Consider the following 24,435-nt stretch of genomic DNA (forward strand, 5'->3'; position numbering starts at 1 on the left):
GCCTGGCCTGAGGATTCCTGGGAGAGAACTACCCCCACTCCATGTTCCAAGGCATTGCCCTCAATGATGAACAGGCGGTTAAGATCAGGCTGAAGTAGAATCGGCGCTGTGGAGAAGTCCCTCTTGAGAAGTATGAAAGCCTTAACAGCGCGGAGACCAGGAGTCAACCTCCGCTCCCTTCTTAGTAAGGTCAGTCAAGGGTTTGGCCACAATTGAAAAATTCTTAATAAATCTTCGATAAAAATTGGCAAAGCCCAAAAAGCATTGCAAGGCTTTTAAATTGGGTGGCTGCACCCACTCGGTAATGGCCCTAACCTTGTCCGAATCCATACGTATGGCCGAAGGAAAGATGACATAACCTAATAACGAGATGGCCTGAACCTCAAACAGACACTTTTCCAGCTTAGCAAACAATTGATGTTCCCAGAGACGCGAGAGGACAGTACGCAAATGCTTCACATTGGATTCCCAATCAGGAGAGAAGACCAAAATGTCGAGATATATAACTATGAACCTGCCCAACAAATCATGAAAAATGGTGTTCATAAATCCCTGAAAAACCGTCGGAGTATTATATAACCCGAATGGCATGACTAAGCATTCGAAATGCCCCAGCGGTGTATTAAAGGCAGTCTTCCACTCGCTTCCCTCTCTAACCCGCATAAGATTATAGGCTCCCCTGAGGTCGAGTTTGGAGAACCACTTGGCCCCCACAATGTGATTTAGGAGATCCGGGATCAAGGGTAGAGAGTACTGGTTCTTGATGGCAATCTTATTCAGCGCTCTATAATCAACACATGGCCGGAGACTACCATCCTTCTTTTCCACGAAAAAAACAAACCTGCCCCCGCAGGAGACTCTGAAGGATGAATATGACCCTTGGCCAGACTCTCAGTGATGTATTCCTTCATAGCCTGCCGTTCGGTCACAGTCATATTATATATTCCCCCCCTTGGGAATCTTACTCCCGGGAATTAAGCCTATCTTGCAATTCCACTCCCGATTGGGGGGGATAAAGCTTCAGCCAGTTGGCTAGAAAACACGTACTCAAAACCCTCAATATATTTAGGTTGCAAGAATTCCTCACCACTAACCGAATAACCCGGAATTGAAACCAGATGATCTTTACACGTTGAGCCCCACTAGACCAATTTGGAGTGAGCCCAGTCAATCTGCGGATTATGGAGTCGTAAACATGGTAACTCCAGAACCATGTCTACAGAAAGATTCTCCATCACCAAAAAGGAACAGGTCTCGGTGTGTAACGCCCCTACCAAAAACAGAAGCTCCGGAGTTCTTCTCCGGATAAAACCAGCATACAGGGAAGTGGAGTCAATTCCGGAGACCCGTACAGGGTGTCTCAGGAGTTGCAGCTACTGAGAAATGGGCTTAATAAACTCCAAATTCACAAAATTTTCCGCTGCATCGGAATCTATAAATGCTTGGCCTGCAAAATGGTAATTACCGTAATTAAAAGCACAGGGCAGAAACAACTTTGAAGATTCTGGAAGTACCTGAGTTCCTAGGCGATCCCTCTGGACATCACCTAGGAGTGGAAGTTTTCCAGCGGCTGTCTCTTGCGGCTGGTGGCGAACCGGTGTCCTGGATCTCCACAGTAGAGGCATAACAGGTGTTTGAGACGGTACTCCTTATGCTCCTGTGGGGACATGGAGCCTAGTTCCATAGGTTCGGCATCTTTGATGGGAGAGGCCGGGGCCTGATTCCCCGGAAGAGCAGGAGGTACTCTGTGCTGAGGGTTGTGTCTGGCCCTAGGTCGTCGGTCTGCCCTAACTGCCAAGGTCATGGCTTAATCTAACGTCTCAGGTTCAGGATGTGACAACAACAGGTCCTTTACCGCTTCAGGCAACCCAGTCAGAAACAAATCATTTAAAGCACGGGCATTCCATCGGGACTCAACGCAAAACTGATGGAACTGTGAACAATATTCTTCCACTGAGCGCCTATCCTGGCGAAGTTTTAACAGCTTACTGACAGCATACCCTGCCCTATAGAGTTCATCATAAATTTGACCAAAGGCCCAAAAAAAAAGTTTGACGGACTGACTGGGTGGTGAGTCGGGAGGCAACAAAAACACCCAATGTTTAGGGTCACCACTAAGCCATGAGATAATTAAGCCCATCCTCCGGTGTTCAGAATCGGACGAGTGGGGTCACAAACTAAAGTATAACTTGCAACCCTCCCGGAAAGAAAAGGCGGCTCTACGGTCACCTGAAAAGAAGTCTGGCATGGTGGCCTTAGGCTCACACCATGCTTCCGGAACCGCTGCTGGAGTCGAGCTGACAGATCCTGCACCAAACCAGTTAGGGCTTGCACCTGGTTCACCAGAGAGGATACAGTCTCCATGTCTGGACTTAACAGGGCGAAAACTGGGCGGCGGTCCCTGTGACCTAGTAACAGAAATCCCCAGGAAGTAGGACAGGAAATGGATGGTCAAAACCAGAGCCCTACCGAGAGTATGGGACCAAGAGTAACAGGGGTAACCCAATACGTGGTTTACTTTAACAGTATTTTGTCATGGGTGATGCCACCGTTCCTTCTTCTGCGGTGACTCCAGATGATGGAATAAGTGGTCCACACACACACAGGGAACTTTAAATGGCAAAGCTGGGAAAGGTCGGCAGTGCTGGTTTACTTGAAAGAAACTATTTACAGTCCAACCAATTGCATAACTTCACACCAGCAGAAATAATGGTGCAGAAATCACAAAGTGGTGTGACAGGGAGGAAAATCATAGGATAGCGAAAGAAGTTATAGTCCTAGTTATCTGTAGGGTTCTGGTCCCAGTACAAACTCCTTTACACTCGCCAGCTCTCTACTGGTCGGCACTAACATTTGGCAGGCACTCCATGCTTCATGGCGGATAACTACTGGAGTATATTGCTAGATTGGACAGGATCCAAGGTGCACTAGCATTGCTATGGGGCCCTTACATAAATCTTCTCCCCAAAGACTAGAGAAAACAAAAAGAGAAAATACAACACTGGAGCTATGCAAAAAGAGCACAGGACAAGTGGAATGACCATCACTTTCCCGGAAGAAACTACGTGAATAGTGATAGCTAAAAGTCAATACCCCCAACCAAGTTGAGGAAAAGAATGATAATGAGGCTGTAACCCCTGTGACAGACAAGATTACAGACAGGCACTGGCTCACAAGTACAGTGGGTTAGATGGAGACAAACCTCCTAACACATTTACATACAATCACTCAAACACAGACATTCTTGAAATGCAAGTGACTTTACTTTCCACACTTTCTTTACCCTCCTGCACATTTCTTAAATGCCGCCGTGTAGCAGGAAAACCCTGAACAGTGCTTTTGGCCCTGGACAAATAGGTAGTTTCGGAGGACTGCTGAGAGGCCGACGCAGGCTTTCTGGGGGCTCTCTTCGGCTACAATCAGAGAAATAGAGCTGCACAACCGGATCCCCAAAGTCCCGGTAAAAGGACGCAGCTCTGGAGGAATGGCCGCTCTTGCCTCTTGGTTGTACTCATGGATAACAATCCATGGCTGGTACGGCCTGTGGCATTCCCTCTAAGGGACCTTCTCGAGCGGGTCCAGCAGCTGTTCCTCCTCCAAAGAGATAAAAATGAGAGGCGACTATTTCCTTGCTGGCACCAAGTCCTTCTAATTCAAGTTCATTCCCCCAGTAAAATTGAGGTTGAGGCGGAGGATATCCGGCTGGCACGCAACTGGGCAGTGTAAGAAGACATGTCCTCTCCTGCTGTGTCCTGGTGAGTCTGCTGAGACAAGTCTAGAGGTACACTTAACGAGCTGGATGACTGCTGCCCTGGGCTGTCATTAGCTTGATGGAACTGAATTTATTTAGACTTTGCTCCGCGTTGGGATTGATCTCCCCTACTTTTCTCACAGCCTCGGCAGGAACAGAGAGGCGGGCAATTTTCACGGGCTTAGGTTTAAGTGGAGAAGAAAAGGAAGGCTGGCGCCATCTTGCCAACCAATTGTATAACTTCACACAAGAAGACATAATGGTGCAGAAATGACAAAGTGGTGCAACAGGGAGTAAAATCATAGGATAGCAAAAGAAGTTACAGCCCTAGTTATCTGTAGGGTTCTGGTCCCAGTACAAACTCCTTTACAATTGGCAGCTCTCTACCGGTCGGCAGTCACCTTTGGCAGGCAATCCACACCGCATGGCGAATCCACTCTCTCACTCTCTCTCCTTTAGTGGTTCTAGGCACCACTTGCATCTCCTGGGTAAAGCAGGCCCAGGGAAGGCTGGGGATACCATTCAGCCTCTTCCATTCCTAGTCACACAGAACTGTGTGGCTCCCTTACAGCTCAGAACAGAAGCTCCACTGCTTCAGATTGGAATGGACTGGCTTGCAGAGACTTTGCAAAACATATATACAAAGCACAATCACATGATTAACAACAAGATACATTTCTCAGACATCTTATATACCAGACAATTAACTCATTCAGTGCTGCAGTTATGCAATACACATTATATTCATGCAGCATAAAAGACACTGACAACACATAGGCACGAGACAAATGCATACACACATTATGAAGGGGCCCCGTTAACTCCGGGCCACTACAATGACATCACTGATATATTGCAGTGCTATGATCATCCACAGATAATGATGTGACAAATCACAGGATGCATAATATTTCATTATGAGACACAATGTGGAGATTTGTTGCTTCCTTTTAACTTGCTAAGATGGGGGATTAAACCAAAATTTTTTGGGAACATTTAGGAACAGAGCACACAAGCCCAGTGTATATAATATAGGAAATACAATAGTGAAGGGAACACAGAGACGTTCCACCTCTACCGCCCCGGTGAAAAGGTTTGGTTTCATCCCCCTTTCTTCTCATTGAATATAACCAATTTTATTGTCGCCACTATCAGTGATTTCCTTTTTAACTTGAAAACGTTGATTGTGCAAATACATCATTTACAGATACGTCATCACATTAGTCAGAAAACAAGAAGTGAGCGCCAGATTTGATGGCATTAGTAGTTTGTGTCGACTACAGGCAACATGTTGAACTTCGTCTCCATCATGGTAATGTGTAAGTAGACTTTTCCTTTACATTTGATGTGTTAAAGGGGAACCTGTCACCCAGTTCATGTTGCCCAAACCACAGGTAAGTACACTGCTCCCACGTACTGTAACTCTTATTCTGAAACGCTGCTGCTGTACTGTGTCTGTGTAGTAGGCTTGGTTCTGGTACCGTATGTAGTAAGCTTGGTTCTGGTCCCGTATGTATGCAGTTAGGACTATTAATATATTGGAAATAATTTCATTTTCAAAATTCTCTGCAAAGATTAAAATTTCTTTTTATACAACTTGGGGTTCAATTATTCTCATAGAAAACTCAAAAGCCACTAATTCTCTTTTCACAGTCTTAGAGCAAAATGGTCAAATTCTAGCTGCATACAGACACTCCTAGGGGCACTTACTGTATATAGATTTATTAATCGTTCAGTGGGAGCTGTGTACATTTTTATGTAGTAATCTCCCCCTAGTGGAGGCTGCTCATAGTTGAAGGTAACAGCTTGATGTAATTTTGTTTCAAATTTTTGCCTTTTTTTCCAGGTGGAGGTGTCTTGTCTCATGTGATAATGCATAAAGGTAAGTTGACTAATGACCATTTACACGGCTTGTTTTGATATTTCTTCCATGCAATCATTCCTTTGCACCAGTAAAGGATCACTATGAATGATCCAAGTCAATGGTGGATTATATTATGTGCAGTTTGGGTGTCAGCCTGGTGCCCGAGGCTATCGAGGGGTTCATGGCCTCCCAAACAGCCCACCAACTTTAAAGATTGGATGTCAGTTAAAAGTGGCCGGTGATCACTAAGTATGTGCTGCAAAAGGCCGCAATTACTGTTATTAGAGTCCGGGGAGCCCTCATAGTAACGGATCTCCAGTCAAAAATCAGCATTGCAGTCACCTTTCTTCTCCTCCTCTGGCTTGCCACCTCGGTTCTCTGCTGAAGTTGAGTGCTCCACTGTTCATATAGTTGTGTATACATATGTATTTCTGTGTGTAAAAGTGTGCCTTATGTGTTTGTAAGATCTGTTGCTGTGAGTGTCATCTATCAGACCCCTCTTTTAACCTTATAGAAATGCTGTGGCATGACCTGAAGAAGACTGTGCAAACCAGGCATCCCAGAAATATTCATGAACTGAAACACATTTACAGGGAGGAAGTGTTCAAAATTCCTTCTCAGTGTTGTGTAAATCATAGTTTGCTGCAGCAAGAAACGTTTGGTGGAGGTGACTGTTGTCAAAGGGTGATCTACAGGTTATTAAATTCAGTGGTTCACTTACTTTTACTCCCTGTGTAGGGGCCCAGTAGGTCCTACAGAACATTCACAGCAAAACTTGTCTTTTCACATCTGTCTATGTGCCGTCCTTGGACATAGAAGGTGCCGCCTGTAGAAGAGGCTAAAAAATTCACAAGTTTGGTGCTACATCTGTACATTTTGTTTGACGACTGCGAGCATAAACTTGGTTCTGTTAGACTATGTTCACATCTGCATCAGACCTCCATTGGGAACCTCTAGCACAGACCCAGCGTGAAGTCATGCACAAGATAACACAGCATTCTGCTGTACAGGAACATCCTGGAAGGCATAGCCGTAGTTGGACAGACCCCATTATAGTTAATGGATGCATCTGTATTTCAGTTTTTTTTTGTTCCTATGATAGAGCAAAATAGCAGAAAGCAAAACAGTGGTGTGAATATATCCTTATCTTAGGCAGGTAGTAAGCTTAGTTCTGGTACAGTATCTATGTAGTAAGCTCGGTTATGGCACCCTATCTATGCAGTAAGCTTGCTTCTCTTTCCCTATCTGTGTAGTAAGATTGCTTCTGGTACCTTATTAAGTTAGTATGCTTGGTTCCGGTGCTGCATCTATGTAGTAAGCTTGTTTTTTCTACCATATCGTATCTATGTAGTAAGCTTGCTTCTGGCACTATATCTATGTAGTAAGCTTGGTTTGGGCACTATAGCTAAGTACAGTGGATATATAAAGTCTACACACCCCTGGTAAAACACCATGTTTTTGTCATGTTAAAAATCCAACAAAGATAAATCACTTCAGAATTTTTTCCACCTTCAATTTGACCCGTTACTTGTAGAATTATATTGAAACACGTACTAGTACTTGTCACAGAGGGACAGAAAGTCTAGATAGAAAATTTGCCCATCACAGACTAGACTTTTAGATAACTAGATTAAAAACAAACACTAAAGGGCACGGATGCCCCCCCCAGAAGTAGAGAAGAATTTCTGGGTTGGGGGTAACAAAACACTCAAGACATAACATACATAGATGTGATTACTGACACAGAAAACAACTATTGATTGTCACTTAGAGATGGACCCTCTTAAACAGAGTCAAGGGATGACGAAAGTCCAGTGTTGATATGAAAACTGTCTTTTCAAAACTAATTAGGGGCCACAAGTCCAAGGAGGGCCCTTACACCGTATATTGTAATTGTATCACCAAGCACAGATGCCTAAACTTGTTGAAATCAACAGTAAGTTTTGTATTATAAGTGATGTCAAAATCAAGGGGCAATTAGAAACAAAAGTCTCGTGTTTTCCACTTAAATAAAGATTTTTGGGGTCAATGCGGTTTTATTTGTGTTATTAGAACTCAGATGTTTTTTGCTTTACAGCTCATAGATAGTAGAGTAGTTTTGCTCCAACGCGTTTCACTGCCCAGTGTTGGCAGATCATCAGGAACAAGACGAACTCTGCATACACATCCTCTGTTCTGAACAATTGATGCTCAGATTTTATTTTATTGATGCCCCAAAGCTTTTCATATTTATTTCTTGCCATGTGTCAATCATGAAGGAGTGCTGTTCTGAGAAGCACAGCTATTGTCTGTTCTGTTGTTACTACTGATCCGTTATTTTTCCGGATCAGACGGAAGCTAAATAAATAATTGAAGTGGCTCAGTATATTTTTGTGACAACTGGCCACTTGATTACCTCAGTTATTTATGCCAGCAAGCGTACTGCCAATTATGCACAATAGCAACTATTTGTAGCAGCGTTAAAAAATAGTCACCCTTCACGGTATAGGTAAAATACCGGTGTACTTGGTTAGGTAACTCCAAAAGAGATAAACAGCTGGCCAGATGGATAGCTTAGATATATAGCTTAGATAATAGCCTAGATATTAGTGCTATCAGATATACTACGAGTTATGCATAAAAGCAATTATTTCAGCGGAGCTGAAATATGGTATTCATAAGTAGTATACTGATATATTTGCTTGCTTCCATGTCTCTTAGCAAGACAACGACTAATCATCTTGTTGTCTCAGTTGTTTGTTGTAGCAAACAAATGCTAATTATGCATGAGCTTTGAAAAGACAGTTTTCATATCCACACTGGACTTTTGTCATCCCTTGACTCTGTTTAACCCCTTAACGACCAGCCCATAGTCTTTTTACATCCTCCCAAAGTGGGCTTTATTCTCTGAGGACATAAAAACATGTGTCCTGCAGAGAATAAAGCCCCTCAGGCTATGGACGTGAAAGCTCCATGCTGTCGGTGTCCGCAGATAGCCGACAGCATGGAGCTGTCATCCTGGGCTGCGGCCAGTCCCCCCCGGCATTGCGATCGGCGCTATCCAACGGATAGCGCCAATCGCAAAAAAGTAAATAAAAGTTTGAAAAAAGTTAAAGACTCAGCTGCCCTGATGGATCCGATCCATCAGGGCAGCTGAAATTACTCACCGAGGTCCGCCGCACTGCTCCCCGCTCTCCTGGTCCAGAAGCTGGCGCCAGGCGGCATTACATCAGCCGCATGCGCAGAAGGCCTGGCGGCCCGGGAAATTTCAAATCTCCTGGCTCCCGGCTCCTGTAGATAGCCGGGAGGCAGGAGATGTCAGCGGGGACCGCGGTGAGCAGTCCCCGGTACCGCGAGCGCCGTTATCCAATGGATAACAGCGATCGCGAAAAAGTGGAGAAAAAAGTAAAAAAAAACAAAAAAACCTTCACCTCCCCTCATGGATCGGATCCATGAGGGCAGGTGAAAATACTAACCCCCCTTCCTCCGTGTCCTCTGGCCGGTGTCGGGACAATCCGCTGGCTTCTGCACATGCGCCGATGTGGCGCGCATGCGGAGAAGGCGGGCGAGCCCGGCAAATTCAAAATCTCCCTGCACCCGGCTGTCACAGATAGCCGAGTGCAGGGAGATATGACTGGGGACCGCTGTATGCGGTTTCAAGTCATATGATCACCGTTATCCATCGGGTAACGGTGATCATATAAAGTTAAAAAGTAAAAAAAAAAAAGTTAAAAGTTAAAAAAAGTTTAAAAAGTTAAAGTTACGTACCCAAAGTCACGGATTTGTTACCTGGTGGAATGTTGATCCGTGGACCTTACCCCAGCTTCTGCACATGCGCCCGTCAGCATGATGGCGGACGCATGCGCAAAAGTGAAAGATTGCCCAAGAAATTTAAAATCTACCTGCTGCTGGCTACCAAAGGTAGCCAAGAGCCTGGAGATGTCACGGGGGGCCGCGGTATGTGGTTACTGGTCACGTGATCGCCGTTACCCAATGCATAATGGCGATCACGTAAAAGTTCTTAAAAAAGTGGAAGTTTAATCTCCCCTCACCGATGCGATCGGTGGGGGGAGATGAAACATCTTCTCGGAGGCTTCCGCATTTGAATCCAGATGCGATTATACTCCATGGACCCTTCCGGCTGCTGCGCATGCGCCCGCCGGCAAAATGCCGGACACATTCGCAGGAGCCGGGGAGCCCAGGAAATTTTAAATCTCCTTGCTCCCAGCGACCAACGGTCGCTGAGTGCTTGGAGCAGTGACCGGAGGCCTCGTTGAGCGGTCCCCGGTCACGTGATAAAGTAGCGATTTACCATTAGGCCGGTCACGCATGACCGGAGAGGAATTACGGGTTCTGCATGCGCTTGATCAGCGGTAATCCATAGATCAATCACATGCATTGGATTACACAATTCCCCCCAATAAGCGGGTCAGAATTACGGAATCCACTCGCAGAAAACAGAACACGGCATGTTATATTTTACCGCGGATATCCGCGACCTAGAGCCCATTGTGCTCTATGACCGCGGATATACTCGAAGCCCATGTGCAAATACATTGTGTACGGGCTGCAGGTACCCGGGTCATCTCTAAGCGACGGCGCGGGAAATATAAACAAAAAACGGTGTACTGCGCATGACCGTCTGTGTGAGTAGGCAGTTATGCACAGTACATTACGTGCCTGTACACAGGGTCACAGCTGGGATCCGCTGCGGGCCTCCGTAAGCGGATTCTGCATACGGCCGTGAGAGCCTGGCATTATTTAGATTGCTACCTGTAATCTGTAATTTACAAGAAGCCCCGGGAACGCTCGCCTTCATGCAGTTCCAGGAGCACCTTGTTGAGCGCCTTCTATGTGAGACCGCTGCACCGCAGCAGGATTACAAAAGCCTCACAGCGCCACTTTTTACACCACACCCCGCCGCTGAGGTCACGAAATGCCCCCAAAAAAGCAAGAGAGGGGGGGATACCCGGTTTTCTTGCCCCATGTGCCCATCCCAACCAGCCTCCATAATTACCCGTCTTCAGACATAAAATGCAGTTTATATTATTACTTTTATCTAATATTTAGGGAATGCCAAAAAATGCGGATGGCGGGGGGGGGTTGGGGGAATTTTTAGGAAGTCAATTTTTTTTCCGTATAAGTGGGCAATGGGGCCTGGAATTTATTCAGTTGTACCCTGAAATCCAGTAGGCATTCCCTCCATTATGGGCCTAGCCATGTGTCCTGTAAGTAGATTAGGGCCACAATGGGTATGTTTCTGAACTCGGGACAAACAGGGGTATCCATTTTGGGGTGGATGTCTTCATTCCTATGTACACTGTACAAAAAAAAAACAGTTTTTAAATTGACAAAATTGCCAAAAAAATGAAAATCGTAATTTTTTCCTTCTGCTTTGCTTAGATTCATTCAAATACTGTGGGGTCAAAATACGCAGTACACCCCTAGATGAATTCATTAAGGGGGCTAGTTTTCAAAACGGGGTCATTTGTGGGGGTTCTCTATCGTTTTGGCCGCTCAATGGCTCTACAAGTGGGCAATGGGGCCTGGAATTTATTCGTTGTACCCTGAAATCCAACGGGTGCTCCTTCCATTATAGGCCTAGCCATGTGTCCTTTAAGTAGATTAGGGCCACAATTGGTATGTTTCTGAACACAGGACAAATGGGGGTATCCATTTTGGGGTGAATATCTTCATTCCTATGTACACCGTACAAAAAAAAACTATTTTTAAATTGACGCAATTGCCAAAAAAATGAAAATCATAATTTTTTCCTTCTGCTTGGCTTAGATTCATTCAAAAACTGTGAAGTCAAAAAAGTCATCGTACCCCTAGATAAATTCGTTAAGGGGTCTACTTTTCAAAATGGGGTCACTTGTGGGGGTTCTCCATCGTTCTGGTCACTCAAGGGCTCTACAAGTGGGCAATGGGGACTAAATCTCCTTCAAGCAAAATTTCTGTTCCGAAAGCCAATGGTTGCTCCTTTTATTTTGGGCCCCATTGTGCATACAGACGTAATACTAGGGCCACAATGGGTATGTTTCTGAGCACGGGACAAACAGGGGTATCCATTCTGGGGTGCAAATCCTCATTTTCATGTGTATTATAGAAAAAAGTCCTGTCTTTAAAATGACCTATTTGCAAAAAAATGAAATTTTAGTTTTTCCATTCTTAATTGCATTGACTCCTGAAAAAAAACTGTGGGGTTAAAATACTAATGACACCCCTCAGTAAATACGTTAAGGGGTGTAGTTTTTAAAATGGGGTCACTTGTGGGGGTATCTATCATTTTGACTCCTATGAGCCTTTCCAATCTTGGCTTGGTGTAGAAAAACAAAGTGTTCCTCAAAATGCTGAAAAGTAATGTTAAATTTGTACGTCTCCTAAATGGTTAAAAAAAACGAAAGTTTTTCCAATATGCGCCCAAAATAAAGTAAACGGGTGGAAATATATATCTTAGCAAAAGTTTCTATATTATGTTTGCACATATTTGAGATATTGCAGTTGGAAATGTGAAAAATGACGATTTTTTCAAAATTTTCCCCATTTTGGTGCTTTTAATAAATAAACACAAATTCTATCGGTCTTTTTTTTCCGCCTAAATGAAGTACAACATGTGGCGAAAAAACAATGTCAGAATCGCTTGGATATGCAAAACCTTTCTGGTGTTTTTCCATGTAAAAGTGACACATATCAGATTTGCAAAATTTGGCCTGGTCAATAAGGCGCAAACAGGCTGGTCACTAAGGGGTTAAAGGGGTCCATCTGTCAAATCAATAGTTGACTTTTGTGTCTGTAATCACGTCTATGTACGTTATTTCTTGTGTGTTTTTTTTTTACTCCCAACCCAGGAATTCTTCTGTACTTCTGGGGGGGCATCCGCGCCCTTTAGTGTTTATGTTTTCAATCTAGTTAGCTAATAAACATTAATTTTACAATTTTAAAGTCTATTCTGTGCATGAAAAACGTGCTAAAATTATATTTGGGGTGGAAAATTAAAAATTACAAAACTAAAATAATGGGGTTGTGAACTAATATTTTTTTGATGTACCCTTTGACTTTATGACAGCATTCAGTCTTTTTGGGTAGGTGTCTATCAGCATGGCGCATCATGCCCTCTCTTACCTGTGAGGGCATTTCGTGTGTAGCGCCCTCTTCAGGTCTTCATTGGATTCAGGTCTGCACTCTGTCTGGGCCATTCCAGAAGGTCTTCACAGATCTTCAATGGATTCAGGTCTGGACTCTGTCTGGGCCATTCCAGAAGGTCTTCACAGATCTTCAATGGATTCAGGTCTGGACTCTGTCTGGGCCATTCCAAAACTTCAATCTTCTTCTGGCAAAGCCATTCTTTTGGTGATTTGGAGGTCTGCTTTGGGTCGTTATTGTGCTGAAAGGTGAAATTCCTCCTCATCTTTAGCTTTTTAGCTGAGGTCGGAAGGTTTTGTACCAAAATGGACTGATATTTGGAACTGTTCATTGCCCCCCCACCCCACAGCCCAGGCATATGAAGAATATGGGAGATGGTTGCCACATGCACTATGCAGCAAAACCGGTATCCCATTTAAAGAGGTCAAGCGTGAAAACCCAGGTTCCCCAGGTGCTGCCACCTCAGTTAGCCCAAAGCCAAACAGATGTGTGGCAAAGTGGATCCATATCCATGTGCCTGACAGCTTGCTTCTGGGGCCATATCTATGTAGTAAGCCTGTCTCTGCTATTGTATCTATTTAGTAAGCTTGATTCTGGTATGGTATCGATGTATTAAGTGTCAGATCATTTTAAAACATTAAACTAATGGAGGGTCAAAAGTCTTCATACAGATCAGGGTCCATAGTAGCCTTAATCTGACCTTGATCCATGTCATGCATAGTCCATGCCCTGTTTACCATTTCCTTCGTGACCAGCATGAGAATGGCATCTAGGAACAAGCGTCATCCACACAGTCAGAGATTAGGAGGTACTTGATTTGTTATGTTACTCAATGCCACTTACTATCTGGAGGCTTTCAATGCATTCTTTGTAATATGCTCCATACTTTTATCAAAAATGGGAAGAAAGTGAGGAGTTTTAGCTCCTCTAATCTGCACCGTATTCATTTCACTCATAAGATAAATACCGTAAGTAGACAAAAAAAAAGGCATCTCTAACAGGTTAAGGAAAAAAATATAAAAAACAACCAAAAATACAGAATTCCTCTTTTTGTGTGTATGAAAGTACTGTGTATTATTAGTTCTCTACTCCACCCATTTAAAGGGAAGCTGTTAGGTCCTGTAAGCCCCGTAACCTAAAGCCATGCACTGCTGAGTCTGCGGATGGGACTTGCATAATTATCTGTGGACTACGTGTTGCGGAATTACATCTCCTGTATGTTAGAAATCCACAACTACAATTCTGCAAGACGTTCTTAATTCCACAACAGAAAGCTTTTCTGCTGCCAAATGTAATGGTTTAATTCGTGGTTTTGAAGTAAAGATGCAAAATACAAGCCCCATAGGAATAACATTGGGATGCATAGACGCCCATGCGGACCTTTTACACATACAGAATATTTCCACAATGCACTCCTAAAGATGCAGGTTAATGGCTGGATTTCTGCTCTGTAACTCGCATATACTTTATACATGTCGATTTTGTGGTGGAATCTTCTGCATTTTTAGGTGCGCCTTGCAGAAATATTCTGCACGTGTGGGAGGTACCTAATTGAGCCCTTTCTTTTCTGGGCATATTCACCATAAGGCCACTTATTTTCTTTGCACAGCACTTTTCTTGTCACTACCAGTAGGCTAATATGGCTACCAAGAGGGCTCCCAATGAGGAAGAGACTCCAACAGATTTCGATTGCAATATCCTCCACAGCACCACCTATTGGAAGATAGCTGCCAATACTAGTGCTGCAGAGAATTATTCCATCACTCATTTGCATAGATATTTTCCCAGGGAACATTGCATAGCCTATAAGGCTCTCTACACCCTTGTGGTGTTGTCCACAAGGAGAAACATACTCTCCAGACTAACAGGAGTTGGAATTCGTGTTCTTCCTGCTGATGGCATTCTTTAAATGTTAAAAGGGGATGTCCAGCTTTAAAAAAATGTTAGTCTAACAAAAAGCTTGTAAAATAATGACAATAGACATATTTAAGAACTGTAAATAGTTTTATATTTTCACCATTTTTGTCCTTTCTATGCTTTAATTCGACTTGTTTTTACTTTAATAGAAACTGATGGGAAGTCACGCCGCAGTGTTTATGAATATTACAACTATGAAGACAACAGTGACACCAATGGTTATGGGTATTACAAGAACTATGAAGACAACAGTGACACCAATGGTTATGGGTATTACAAGAACTATGAAGACAACAGGGACACCAATGGTTATGGGTATTACAAGAACTATGAAGACAACTGTGACACCAATGGTGATGGTGATTATAAGAACTATGAATATAACATTGACATCAATGGTGATGGTGAATACAAGAACTATGAAGACAACGGTGATGCCAATAGTGATGGTTATTACAAGAATGATGAAGACAACAGTGACACGAATGGTGATGGTCAATACAAGAAATATGAAGACAACAGTGACACCAATGGTGATGGTGAATACAAGAACTATGAAGACAACAGTGACGTCAATAGTGATGGTTATTACAAGAACGATGAAGACAACAGTGACACTAATGGTGATGGTGGATACAAGAACTATGAAGACAACAGTGACACCAATGGTTATGGTTATTACAAGAACTATGAAGACAATGGTGACACCAATGGTGATGGTCAATACAAGAACTATGAAGACAAAAGTAATAGCAATGGTGAGGGTGAATACAAGAACGATGAAGACAAAAGTAATAGCAATGCTGATGGTGAATACAAGAACTATGAAGACAAAAGTAATAGCAATAGTGATGGAGAATACAAGAACGATGAAGACAAAAGTAATAGCAATGGTGATGGTGAATACAAGAACTATGAAGACAACAGTGACACCAATGGTTTTGGGTATTACAAGAACTATAAAGACCACAGTGACACCAATAGTGACGTTGAATATAAGAATTATGAAGACAACGGTGACACCAATGGTGATGGTGAATACAAGAACTATGAAGACCACAGTGACACCAATGGTGATGGTGAATACAAGAACTATGAAGACAACTGTGACACCAATGGTTATGATTATTACAAGAACTATGAAGACAACAGTGACATCAATGGTTATGATTATTACAAGAACTATGAAGGCAACAGTGACAGCAACTATGGTGATTACACAAATTATGAAGACAACAATTACTACTATTGGTAATATTGAATACAACAACTATGAAGATAACGGTGATCGCAGTGGAACAATGATGAATTGAATTTTAGTGGTTATAATATGTGTAGTGATCTGCATTAGGATATAAAACCACTTTTGCGCAAACCAACTGCTTCTTTGGCTTCACCAAATGGAAAACTGTAAAATTACAAAATGCAGTTTTCAAAATTTGAATATATCCCTATAAATAAAATTCTAAGCATTCTATAATTAAAAATGTTGCTATTTTTTTTATAATATACAATGAATATTCTAGTAAAATAGCACTACCTTCTTATTTCCGCATCAAAATCCATATGTCTAACGTGTGGATTTTGATAAGGAATTTAAAATGGCATACAGGTGAAATATTTCATCCTGAATGAGAACATCCTGGGAAAAAATGTGTTCAGGGACCGGAATGTGTCGGTTATATTACCTGGTGTCATCCTTTTCATAGTTCTCCCCACCACTATTGCTGCTGGAGCACCTAGTGGGACTACTATTACTACTGGAGGAGGCACTGTAATTGGGGCCACTACTGGGGGCATAATTACTAGTTGGGGTCACTATAACAACAGAGCCCAAACTACATTCCCTTTTACCTTGGCAGTAACTCTACTGCCACAAAGAGCACACTTTTGCTATGACCAATTGTTACGGTACTAGTGGGGTGCGTAGATATGCACGGCGCGGGGCTCCCTGAACTTCACCCACGCCGCTGTCCCTTCCTGGAGATAGCCCTGATGGTGGACAAGTCCAAGCCGACAGCTCTAACCCTACGCTTCCTAGAGGGGACAGGCAGGGACCGCAGTTTCTATGCAAGAGAATACTACCCACTAGTACAGACAAGAAAGGCAGATGACAAAAACAAACATGAACAATGCAAACAGAACAGAGGCAGATGTAAAAGCCTGGCTGATTACAGAAAGTAAAACAGACAATAGCAAGGTCTAACGGACAAGCTGACAGAAGCAGGATACAAACGGAGGGCACTGAAAATAAAAGCAAGGTCTAGCGGACAAGCTGACAGACGCAGAATACAAACGAGGCTGACTGGAAAACACTGGCTGATTACAGCGAGGGCTAGTGCACAAGCTGGCAAAAACAGGATAAAAACAAAGGCAGACTGGCTAGCACACTGAGGGAAAGGCACAAGGTACCAGGGCCAGACTAACAGCAGGTCAAAGTAGCTAGACTACAAAGCAGACACTGAAAACCACAAAAATACAAGACCGACACTCAGCAGGTCAGAGCCACTAGACTACTCAGAGGACACTGCAAACTGAACACTGAACAATAATCAGCAACTCCCCGGCAGCCTGAGCTGGATCTTATAGGGAGGCGGAAGGAGCCAATAGGTAGATAGACCTGTCAATCACCAGCACACCTCTCAGACACATAGCAGGGTAATTAACCTGACTGGAAGGCACAGGAGTTGGTAACCCTGGCTCGTCTGGACAGAACAAAGTGTGCTAGCAAAATTAACTATAGGCTGACAGGCGTAACACCAATTGTCACGGGACAGCGGTTAATAGGTTCGACAGTCAACATTCTGGGACATCGACACCTAGGGAAGACCTGCAAAGACAATTTAGTTCCAGCTCCCCAGCTCCTGCACTCATGCAAGATGGAATTGAAATTGCATCCTGCAGGGCCTAACACACTCCAACACACCTCGCTGCCACAACTGACCAACAGGTAGGCCAGCCACCACACACGCTCACTACACTTTGGTGTTATGGATCGCTTAAAGTTTTCAAGGAAGACTAGTGTTAAAGTATGGGTTTCCAGCAACACAGCCCCACGGTTGGGGGTTGATTAAGCTGGCTGGGTGTGGATTTCTGCAGCCAGCCAATCACCACCGGTCTGCTGCTCATATATACCAGCACCTCTGCTAGAGGCTGCCGGGCTTTCCCCTGCTTGTTCAGTATGTTCAGTATACACAGTGTCATGTTCCTGCATGTCTGTTTAGGATGCCAGACAAGAGGTGCGGACAGTCCTGTTCAGTGTGCATGGTGTTCGGTGTTGTATGCAAATCCCTGGTGTGTTGGTGTGAGCTGCGTTCAGTCCTGCTGGGTTACGTTTGTCATCTAGGTCTAGGTAGGTCCCTAGGTTTCAGCACGGAGACAACAAGGACCCTTGAAGTGGGCTCGCGGGCTTAAGTATCTTGGCCAAAATACGGACCAATACCTTACATCTTATCTACATGTTTGGGGCATTTGTCTGTCAATGTGTTATGTCTATCCGTGAGTTACGTTTCCGAGTTCCGCAGGAGTTTCGCCAGTTCATGAGTGTGAATGACATAACAACTAGTAAAGTTTAAATCTTTATTCTACAAAAAGAGGTAGCAGTGATTAGATAAAAATATACAAAAGATGATTTACATAAGATAAGGAGCATACAAGTACATACAAACAGTATAAAACAAAAGGAACAAAATAAGAGAAAATATCAGTCCATGTTGTTCCCAATAGTCCTGATATGCGAGGGGTATCGCAAAAGGATGATCAGCCAACACTCGATGTCACCCCATGAATCTGACCCCTTGGATAAGAAAGCCACTTAGTTTTAAAGCCTCTGCAGAACCACACTTCAGCCAACCTTTTTCTAATGTCATTAAGGGCGGGTTGAGTATATGCGTGGATCTGTAGAAAACCCTGATTTAATTTTTTGGCCATATTTCCCTGGGAGACGCTACAATGGGGAAGATATAGCCATCATGTTTAATATCGGAAATTTATCTACCCATGGATACCAAACATAACAAGAGATACATGTTCAGCTACGCCTATAGGCAATTCTGGGGATTATATAGTGACGGGAGTAACTGCACCAGGTCCATAGTGTCCTCATAGTTATGAAAATGTACTTGATGTTGAGCTGGGGCCTTCGGGGGACTCATAATCCCCAATATAAAATTCCCCTTTGATGAGGACACTAACAAGTCGCGGTGCCAAAACGTCTATGAGAAATACCAGAGGTGTCAAATCTTGGTGGGCAGGGGGTAATTAACATCCCCTTGTCCCTGGCTAACTTTATTGCCATCAGGATCAAGGACTTCCTGATGTGCATCAAGGTCCCTGTAGCCTGCTGATGGGAGAGAGGCGGGAATGTATATTGACTAGTTCAACTCAGCTTTCCGCTAGTCCAGAGCGATGGCAAGTTGATACAGAAAGGTGGGTGACACACATATCATTATACCACACCTACCTGTGGTCCTAGCACACATTTTATCCTGGGACAGGAGGGTTACTTTAATAGAGCATATTTAGTGCTGGAGGACCTTCCTGCCCTGCATTACACAGACAACCCATTGTTATGTATGAACACTGTGTAATGTTTACATTTTCCTATGGTGGTGCTGCACACAAATTGAACATTTACCACTAGGTTCCCCACAGATTCCAGAGCAGGGATTCTTTGTTATTGGTTTAATTTCAACGAGCTCTTCTATCAAGGATTGTTCGTCTATCAAGGATTGTCGAGAGAAGAACTTATCTAACCTATATATGTCGTTGCAAGAGCCAGAGAGATAGTCACTGCGACTACTAAAGCTGCCATGTTGGCACCTAAATAGAGTGCCGAATATCATCATCAAAAGAAGTGGCAGGACTATCTGGGTATTTATAGCCGGCCTTAGCTACCCGTGACCTGTGTGGACACATAGGGTGTCAGACATCCGCTTGTAGGGGAGGGGGCACTAGCTGGATGTGGGCTGAGGATAATCACCCCCCTTAGGTTTGCCTGGCCAGAGGATCTTCCATGCAGCAGTCTTATGGATTTACATTAATCATCCTCCTCCTGGCTCTGCCGACTTCCCTCTGATATTCTGAGACACTCTGTCATTCCATCAGTGCCTCTGCAACACAATCGCTTAGTTCTGCTACTGTATGTTTGTTATGAGCTTGGTTCTGGTATTGTATCTATGTGCTCGGATGGGTTTATACATCAAAGGGAAATGACAGCATTCCAGGCGTATCAATTCAACGGATACAACTTTTATTCCTCCATAAACGAGTTTTGTTCTGGCGCTTTTGGTTCTGGGACTGCTTTTTTAACTTTGGTTCTGGGGCTGTATTTTTGTTACGAGTTTGGTTCTGGAGCTGTAATTATGTACTACGAGAATTTTTCTAACAGGTTTATTATGGAAAAGAAATCTCAGTATTGTTATAATATACATTTCAATAGCAGTTCAACGAAAGTTCAGCAAAGAGTAACTGACACTCATCCCTCATATTATAGACCTCAGCTATGCTGTTAGGGGGTGTCTGCCAACAAGTTTGCTTATTGTTTCCAATAAAAAAACAGCAGAATAGTGACTGCAGCTCTGGAGTATAAAACAGGATGTAACTCAGCATCAGTATAGGATAAGTAATGCATGTACACAGTGACTCCACCAGCAGAATAGTGAGTGCAGCTCTGGAGTATAATACAGGATGTAACTCGGGATCAGTAGAGGATAAGTAATGTATGTACACAGTGACTCTCTCAGCAGAATAGTGAGTGCAGCTCTGGAGTATAATACAAGATGTAACTCGGGATCAGTAGTGGATAAGTAATGCATGTACACAGTGACTCCACCAGCAGAATAGTGAGGTCACTATTACTACTGGGGCCATTACTACAACTATTAGGGCCACTGAGGGTGATAATTACTATTAGGGCCACTACTGGAGTAACTATTACTCTGTCACTTCAGACAAGTCTCAGTAATTTATATATGTGTTGGGTATCTTGTGTATTGATGCTTTCAGTGCCTGTAAAATAAGTAGTTAAGCAGTTACCCTTCGCCTCAGGCAGCATAAAGGCTTGCTGCACCCCTGATGGTACGTTGATGGTGCAAATGGGCCTGTCTGATTTTAAGTGACTTTTCCTCCCAGTGCGGCCCTGATTAGCCTTATACTAAAGGGAACAAGCTCCTGCGTAAACCCCGCGGCTCATCACAGAGCTCAAGATAAACAGTCCACTACAGAATCAGCGATCTACATCAATGTAGACATATTCCCTGATTGGGGTAAAGCCGGGATTTATACATATATTATAATACCGATCTATTATAGACAGACATCGCCTGACAAACCCTGACTGTCAGATCTTACTGATGATGATTGAGCTCAGCGGCTGTGATGGAACAGTAGAGATCCGTAGAGTCAGATATCCCTGCAGTCTTTTCATCCGTTTCGCTACTTGGATTGACTTTGGCGCACTTAACCGCAGAGTAGGTAACCGTCCACTGCTGAAAAAGCAAAAACAAAAATTCTCTGTATCAGTAAAATTTGGGAAATTTAAGTTTAACCCCTTCCTGCTGCAACTCTTTTTTCCCCTTTCATTTTTTCCTCTTCACTTTCAAAAAATCTTTCTTGTGGGACAAGTTGTGTTTTTCGGTGGTACATTTAACGTAGCTTATGATGCACTGCAACACTTTTAAGAGTTTCTAAGTGGGGCAAAATGGAAAAAAAACAAAATTGTGCCATTTTTTGGGGGGGGGAGGCGGGCTGTTTTTATTGCACTTAAGATATAGCAAAAATGGCACGTTATCTTTATTCTTGTAGGTGAGTATTACAACGATACCAAATTATAGTTTTTTTAAATTTAGTACTACCATAAAAAATGCTTTCTGCCACCATAGTTTAACCCCCATAAGTCTTTTATTTTTCCGCTGATGGCGCTGTGGGAGGGCTAGTTTTTTATGCAGTGATTGCTTTTGGTACTATTTTGGCATACATAAAGCGTTTTGATCACTTTTTATTCTATTTTATGGGTGGAGATGGAGTGACCAAAAACACAATTCTGGCCATGCATTTTTCTTTTCTGACAGCGTTCATCATGCAGGATTAATAATGTGATATTTAATCAAGTGGCATTCTATGGACGTGGTGATACCAAATTATATATATTTATTTTTTTGATGCAATAACTGTGAAAAGTTTTTTTTTTTAATACTTTTTAACTTTCTAAAGGTCAAAAAATTTGTAAGAATGAAAAAAATCTTTATTTTTTTGTAAAAATTTTTGATTTATAGATTTGAAGGGGATACAGAAGGAGAAAAGGGTAATGGGGGCAGGGGTGCAAATCTTTATTTTACTTATTTTTACTTTCTTCTTAATCTTATATAGGGGACTTGAACAATTTACTGCAATGCTGCTGTATTCTGACATCCTGTTAAGGCCGGGCTCGCACGAGAGAAATTTCACCATGTATTACATGCACAATGTACATGCAGGTGATATGGAGTCCATGAAAGTGCATTGATTTTCATTGATCCTTTAGCATTTGTGAATATTCATTGCATGTGATACGCGTGTAAAAAAAGAAATCAGCATGTTCCATTTTGCGGTGTATTATGTGTGATAGAGCCAATTGTTCTTTGTGGGTGCATAATCATCACTGTACATACGCCATTACAACGCTGAGATACGCTGCTGTGACTCACGCAGCGTTTTACACATATGGTTGTGTGAGCCCAGCCTAAGACAAGCCACATGCACAACTTAGCAAGCAATCATTCATGGCAGCCCTGAAGGACCCAGTCGGCCATGATACTAAAACGGCTTTGCCCACCGCTGTCGCCCACGACATCAGCCGTTCATGGAGCAGGCCTGCCTCCCAAGGCTTCTCCATACAATGGCACCTACATTAGGAAGGGATTAAAGGGATTAACCAGGGTGAATAAGAACCTCCACGGTGGCCCGGTTCTGGTACTCGGTCATGTGATATGGCCTCCTCTCAGCCTGTCATGTCATCAAGGTGGCTCTCCAGCCCGTCTTAAATAACTAAGCCAGCCCCCTCTTCTATTACAGCCGATGCAGATACAGACAAAGGGCTGGCTTACTGGGTGAGCCAAACATGATGACTAGGTGGGCACAGAGAGACAGACTATACCACGTGACCCGGTTTTAAAACCAGGCTGCAAATGGGGGCTCAGACACAGCAGGTGCAGCATCCGAGGAACAGGTCCACAGTCGAGGAGATGGCGGGTTAGATAAGGCCTTGTCACGAGGCTCTACCATCTCCTCTCCTGGGCGTAGCATGAGACTCGACCAAGTTACTGCTGGGGGAGTTTCACAGGGAAATCCCAATCTGTGGTTCCCCCTAAAGTCCTTGTTGTCAACGTAATGCCACCATTCTGTCCTCTGCGGTGAATCCAGGAGTTGAAAATAAATAGTCCACACACAGGGATAACTTTCTGAGCAAAACCGAGAACGGTCAGTAGAGCTCATTTAGTTGAATAAAACTATTAATAGTCCACAAACTTTACATCAGCCAGCAGGACACCAGTGTAGACAGGATAGTGGTATGACAGGGAGGATTCACATGATGCCAGATGAGTCCACAGTCTCAGTTATCTCTGGGATTCTGCTCCCGGCAACTCCAGCTCTCTACCAGTACCCACTCACATTTTAGAAGTCACACTCCACGCTGCCTGGCAGTTCCTCTCACTCTCTCTCAGCTTTCTATTTTAACACTGAGGAGGCCTGGGTGATTTGCTACCAGGGCAGGCATTAGGCCATCACTCAGCTTCTTCCATCTTGGGGATCCTCGTAGGATGAGGCACGGTTTCTCCTACTCAACAAAAGTTCCTTTACCACAAGACAGGCTTCGCTGCTTGCACTCTTGCAGACTTGCATAGACTGACTTGCAGACTTACGTTTGCAAAAAGACCCTTGCACTACACCTTGCATACACATATATAAAACATGATCATGTGATATACAACAAGATATATCTCCCAGACATAACCCAGACGTTAACCCATTCAGTGCTGCAGAGGTGCAATACACATCAAATTCACACACATGCAAGACACTGACAATACAATTCCACAGGACAAACACATTCATACTTATAGAGGGACCCCATTAACTCTGGGCCACTACACAGGTCCGTGTAAGTATTTAGCCTCCATGGACAACCCCTGTGAAATGAGATTCAGAGAACTGTAATATACATCCCACTAGACTATGTGGTATAGACTAGTGGTGGCCAGTTAGTAGATATCGATGTACCAGTAGATCTCAGAGCAGAGTAGCTCTTCACGTCTAGCACCAGGCTGCTCTCCTAATGGTTTTTAAAGGGTTGACCTATAAAGATACCCCCTATGATATGGGCATATGGACTTCATAAGGGCGAAAGTAAGAGTGGCCCCTGGTTTTGTGACCTTGAGCTGTCCATGCAAGTGCAATCACCACTATTGCTCCTATCATTGCTACAGGGGCACCGAGACACATCAGTCAAGGAAGTACAAATATTTACAGCAGTGTCCTCTGTGCATTACACGTAGCTGTCCCCGGTCCCTTGATAAATCATCTAACCCAAGATCTGTGAAATACAGAACCCTTAGTAAGTTTAACCATTTCTAGTATAGACCAAGCCAACCGCATAGTGTGGCCTACCCACAAATATACTCTATTATTTCAGAGCACATGAGTAATTTGTCAATGTTTTCCCTCTCTGTGGAGGTATTATCCGTGGACATACTTACATCATCTCTGGTAGCGCCAGCTGGGTAGGAGGAAGGAGCTAAAA

General features: G+C 43.5%; 1 protein-coding gene across 2 annotated transcripts in view; it reads left to right on the forward strand.

Annotated features, from left to right (window-relative positions):
- The window catches only part of LOC136633176 (probable serine/threonine-protein kinase clkA), a 21,611-nt gene extending 5,489 nt beyond the window's left edge, over window positions 1–16,122 (forward strand). The window contains exons 2-4 of one of the 2 annotated variants that reach the window (XM_066608709.1): window positions 4,959–5,070; window positions 5,598–5,633; window positions 14,807–16,122. In XM_066608709.1, coding sequence (XP_066464806.1) covers window positions 5,040–5,070; window positions 5,598–5,633; window positions 14,807–15,912 — 1,173 coding nt within the window. In that variant the 5' untranslated portion in view covers window positions 4,959–5,039 and the 3' untranslated portion in view covers window positions 15,913–16,122. Of the gene's footprint in view, window positions 1–882; window positions 5,071–5,597; window positions 5,634–14,806 lie in introns of those variants that run through there. The other variant, XM_066608708.1, reaches the window with a different exon arrangement.
- The last annotated feature ends 8,313 nt before the right edge of the window (window positions 16,123–24,435 follow it).

This window comes from Eleutherodactylus coqui, chromosome 6, assembly GCF_035609145.1.
Source record: "Eleutherodactylus coqui strain aEleCoq1 chromosome 6, aEleCoq1.hap1, whole genome shotgun sequence".
Classification (NCBI taxonomy): Eukaryota; Metazoa; Chordata; class Amphibia; order Anura; family Eleutherodactylidae; genus Eleutherodactylus; species Eleutherodactylus coqui.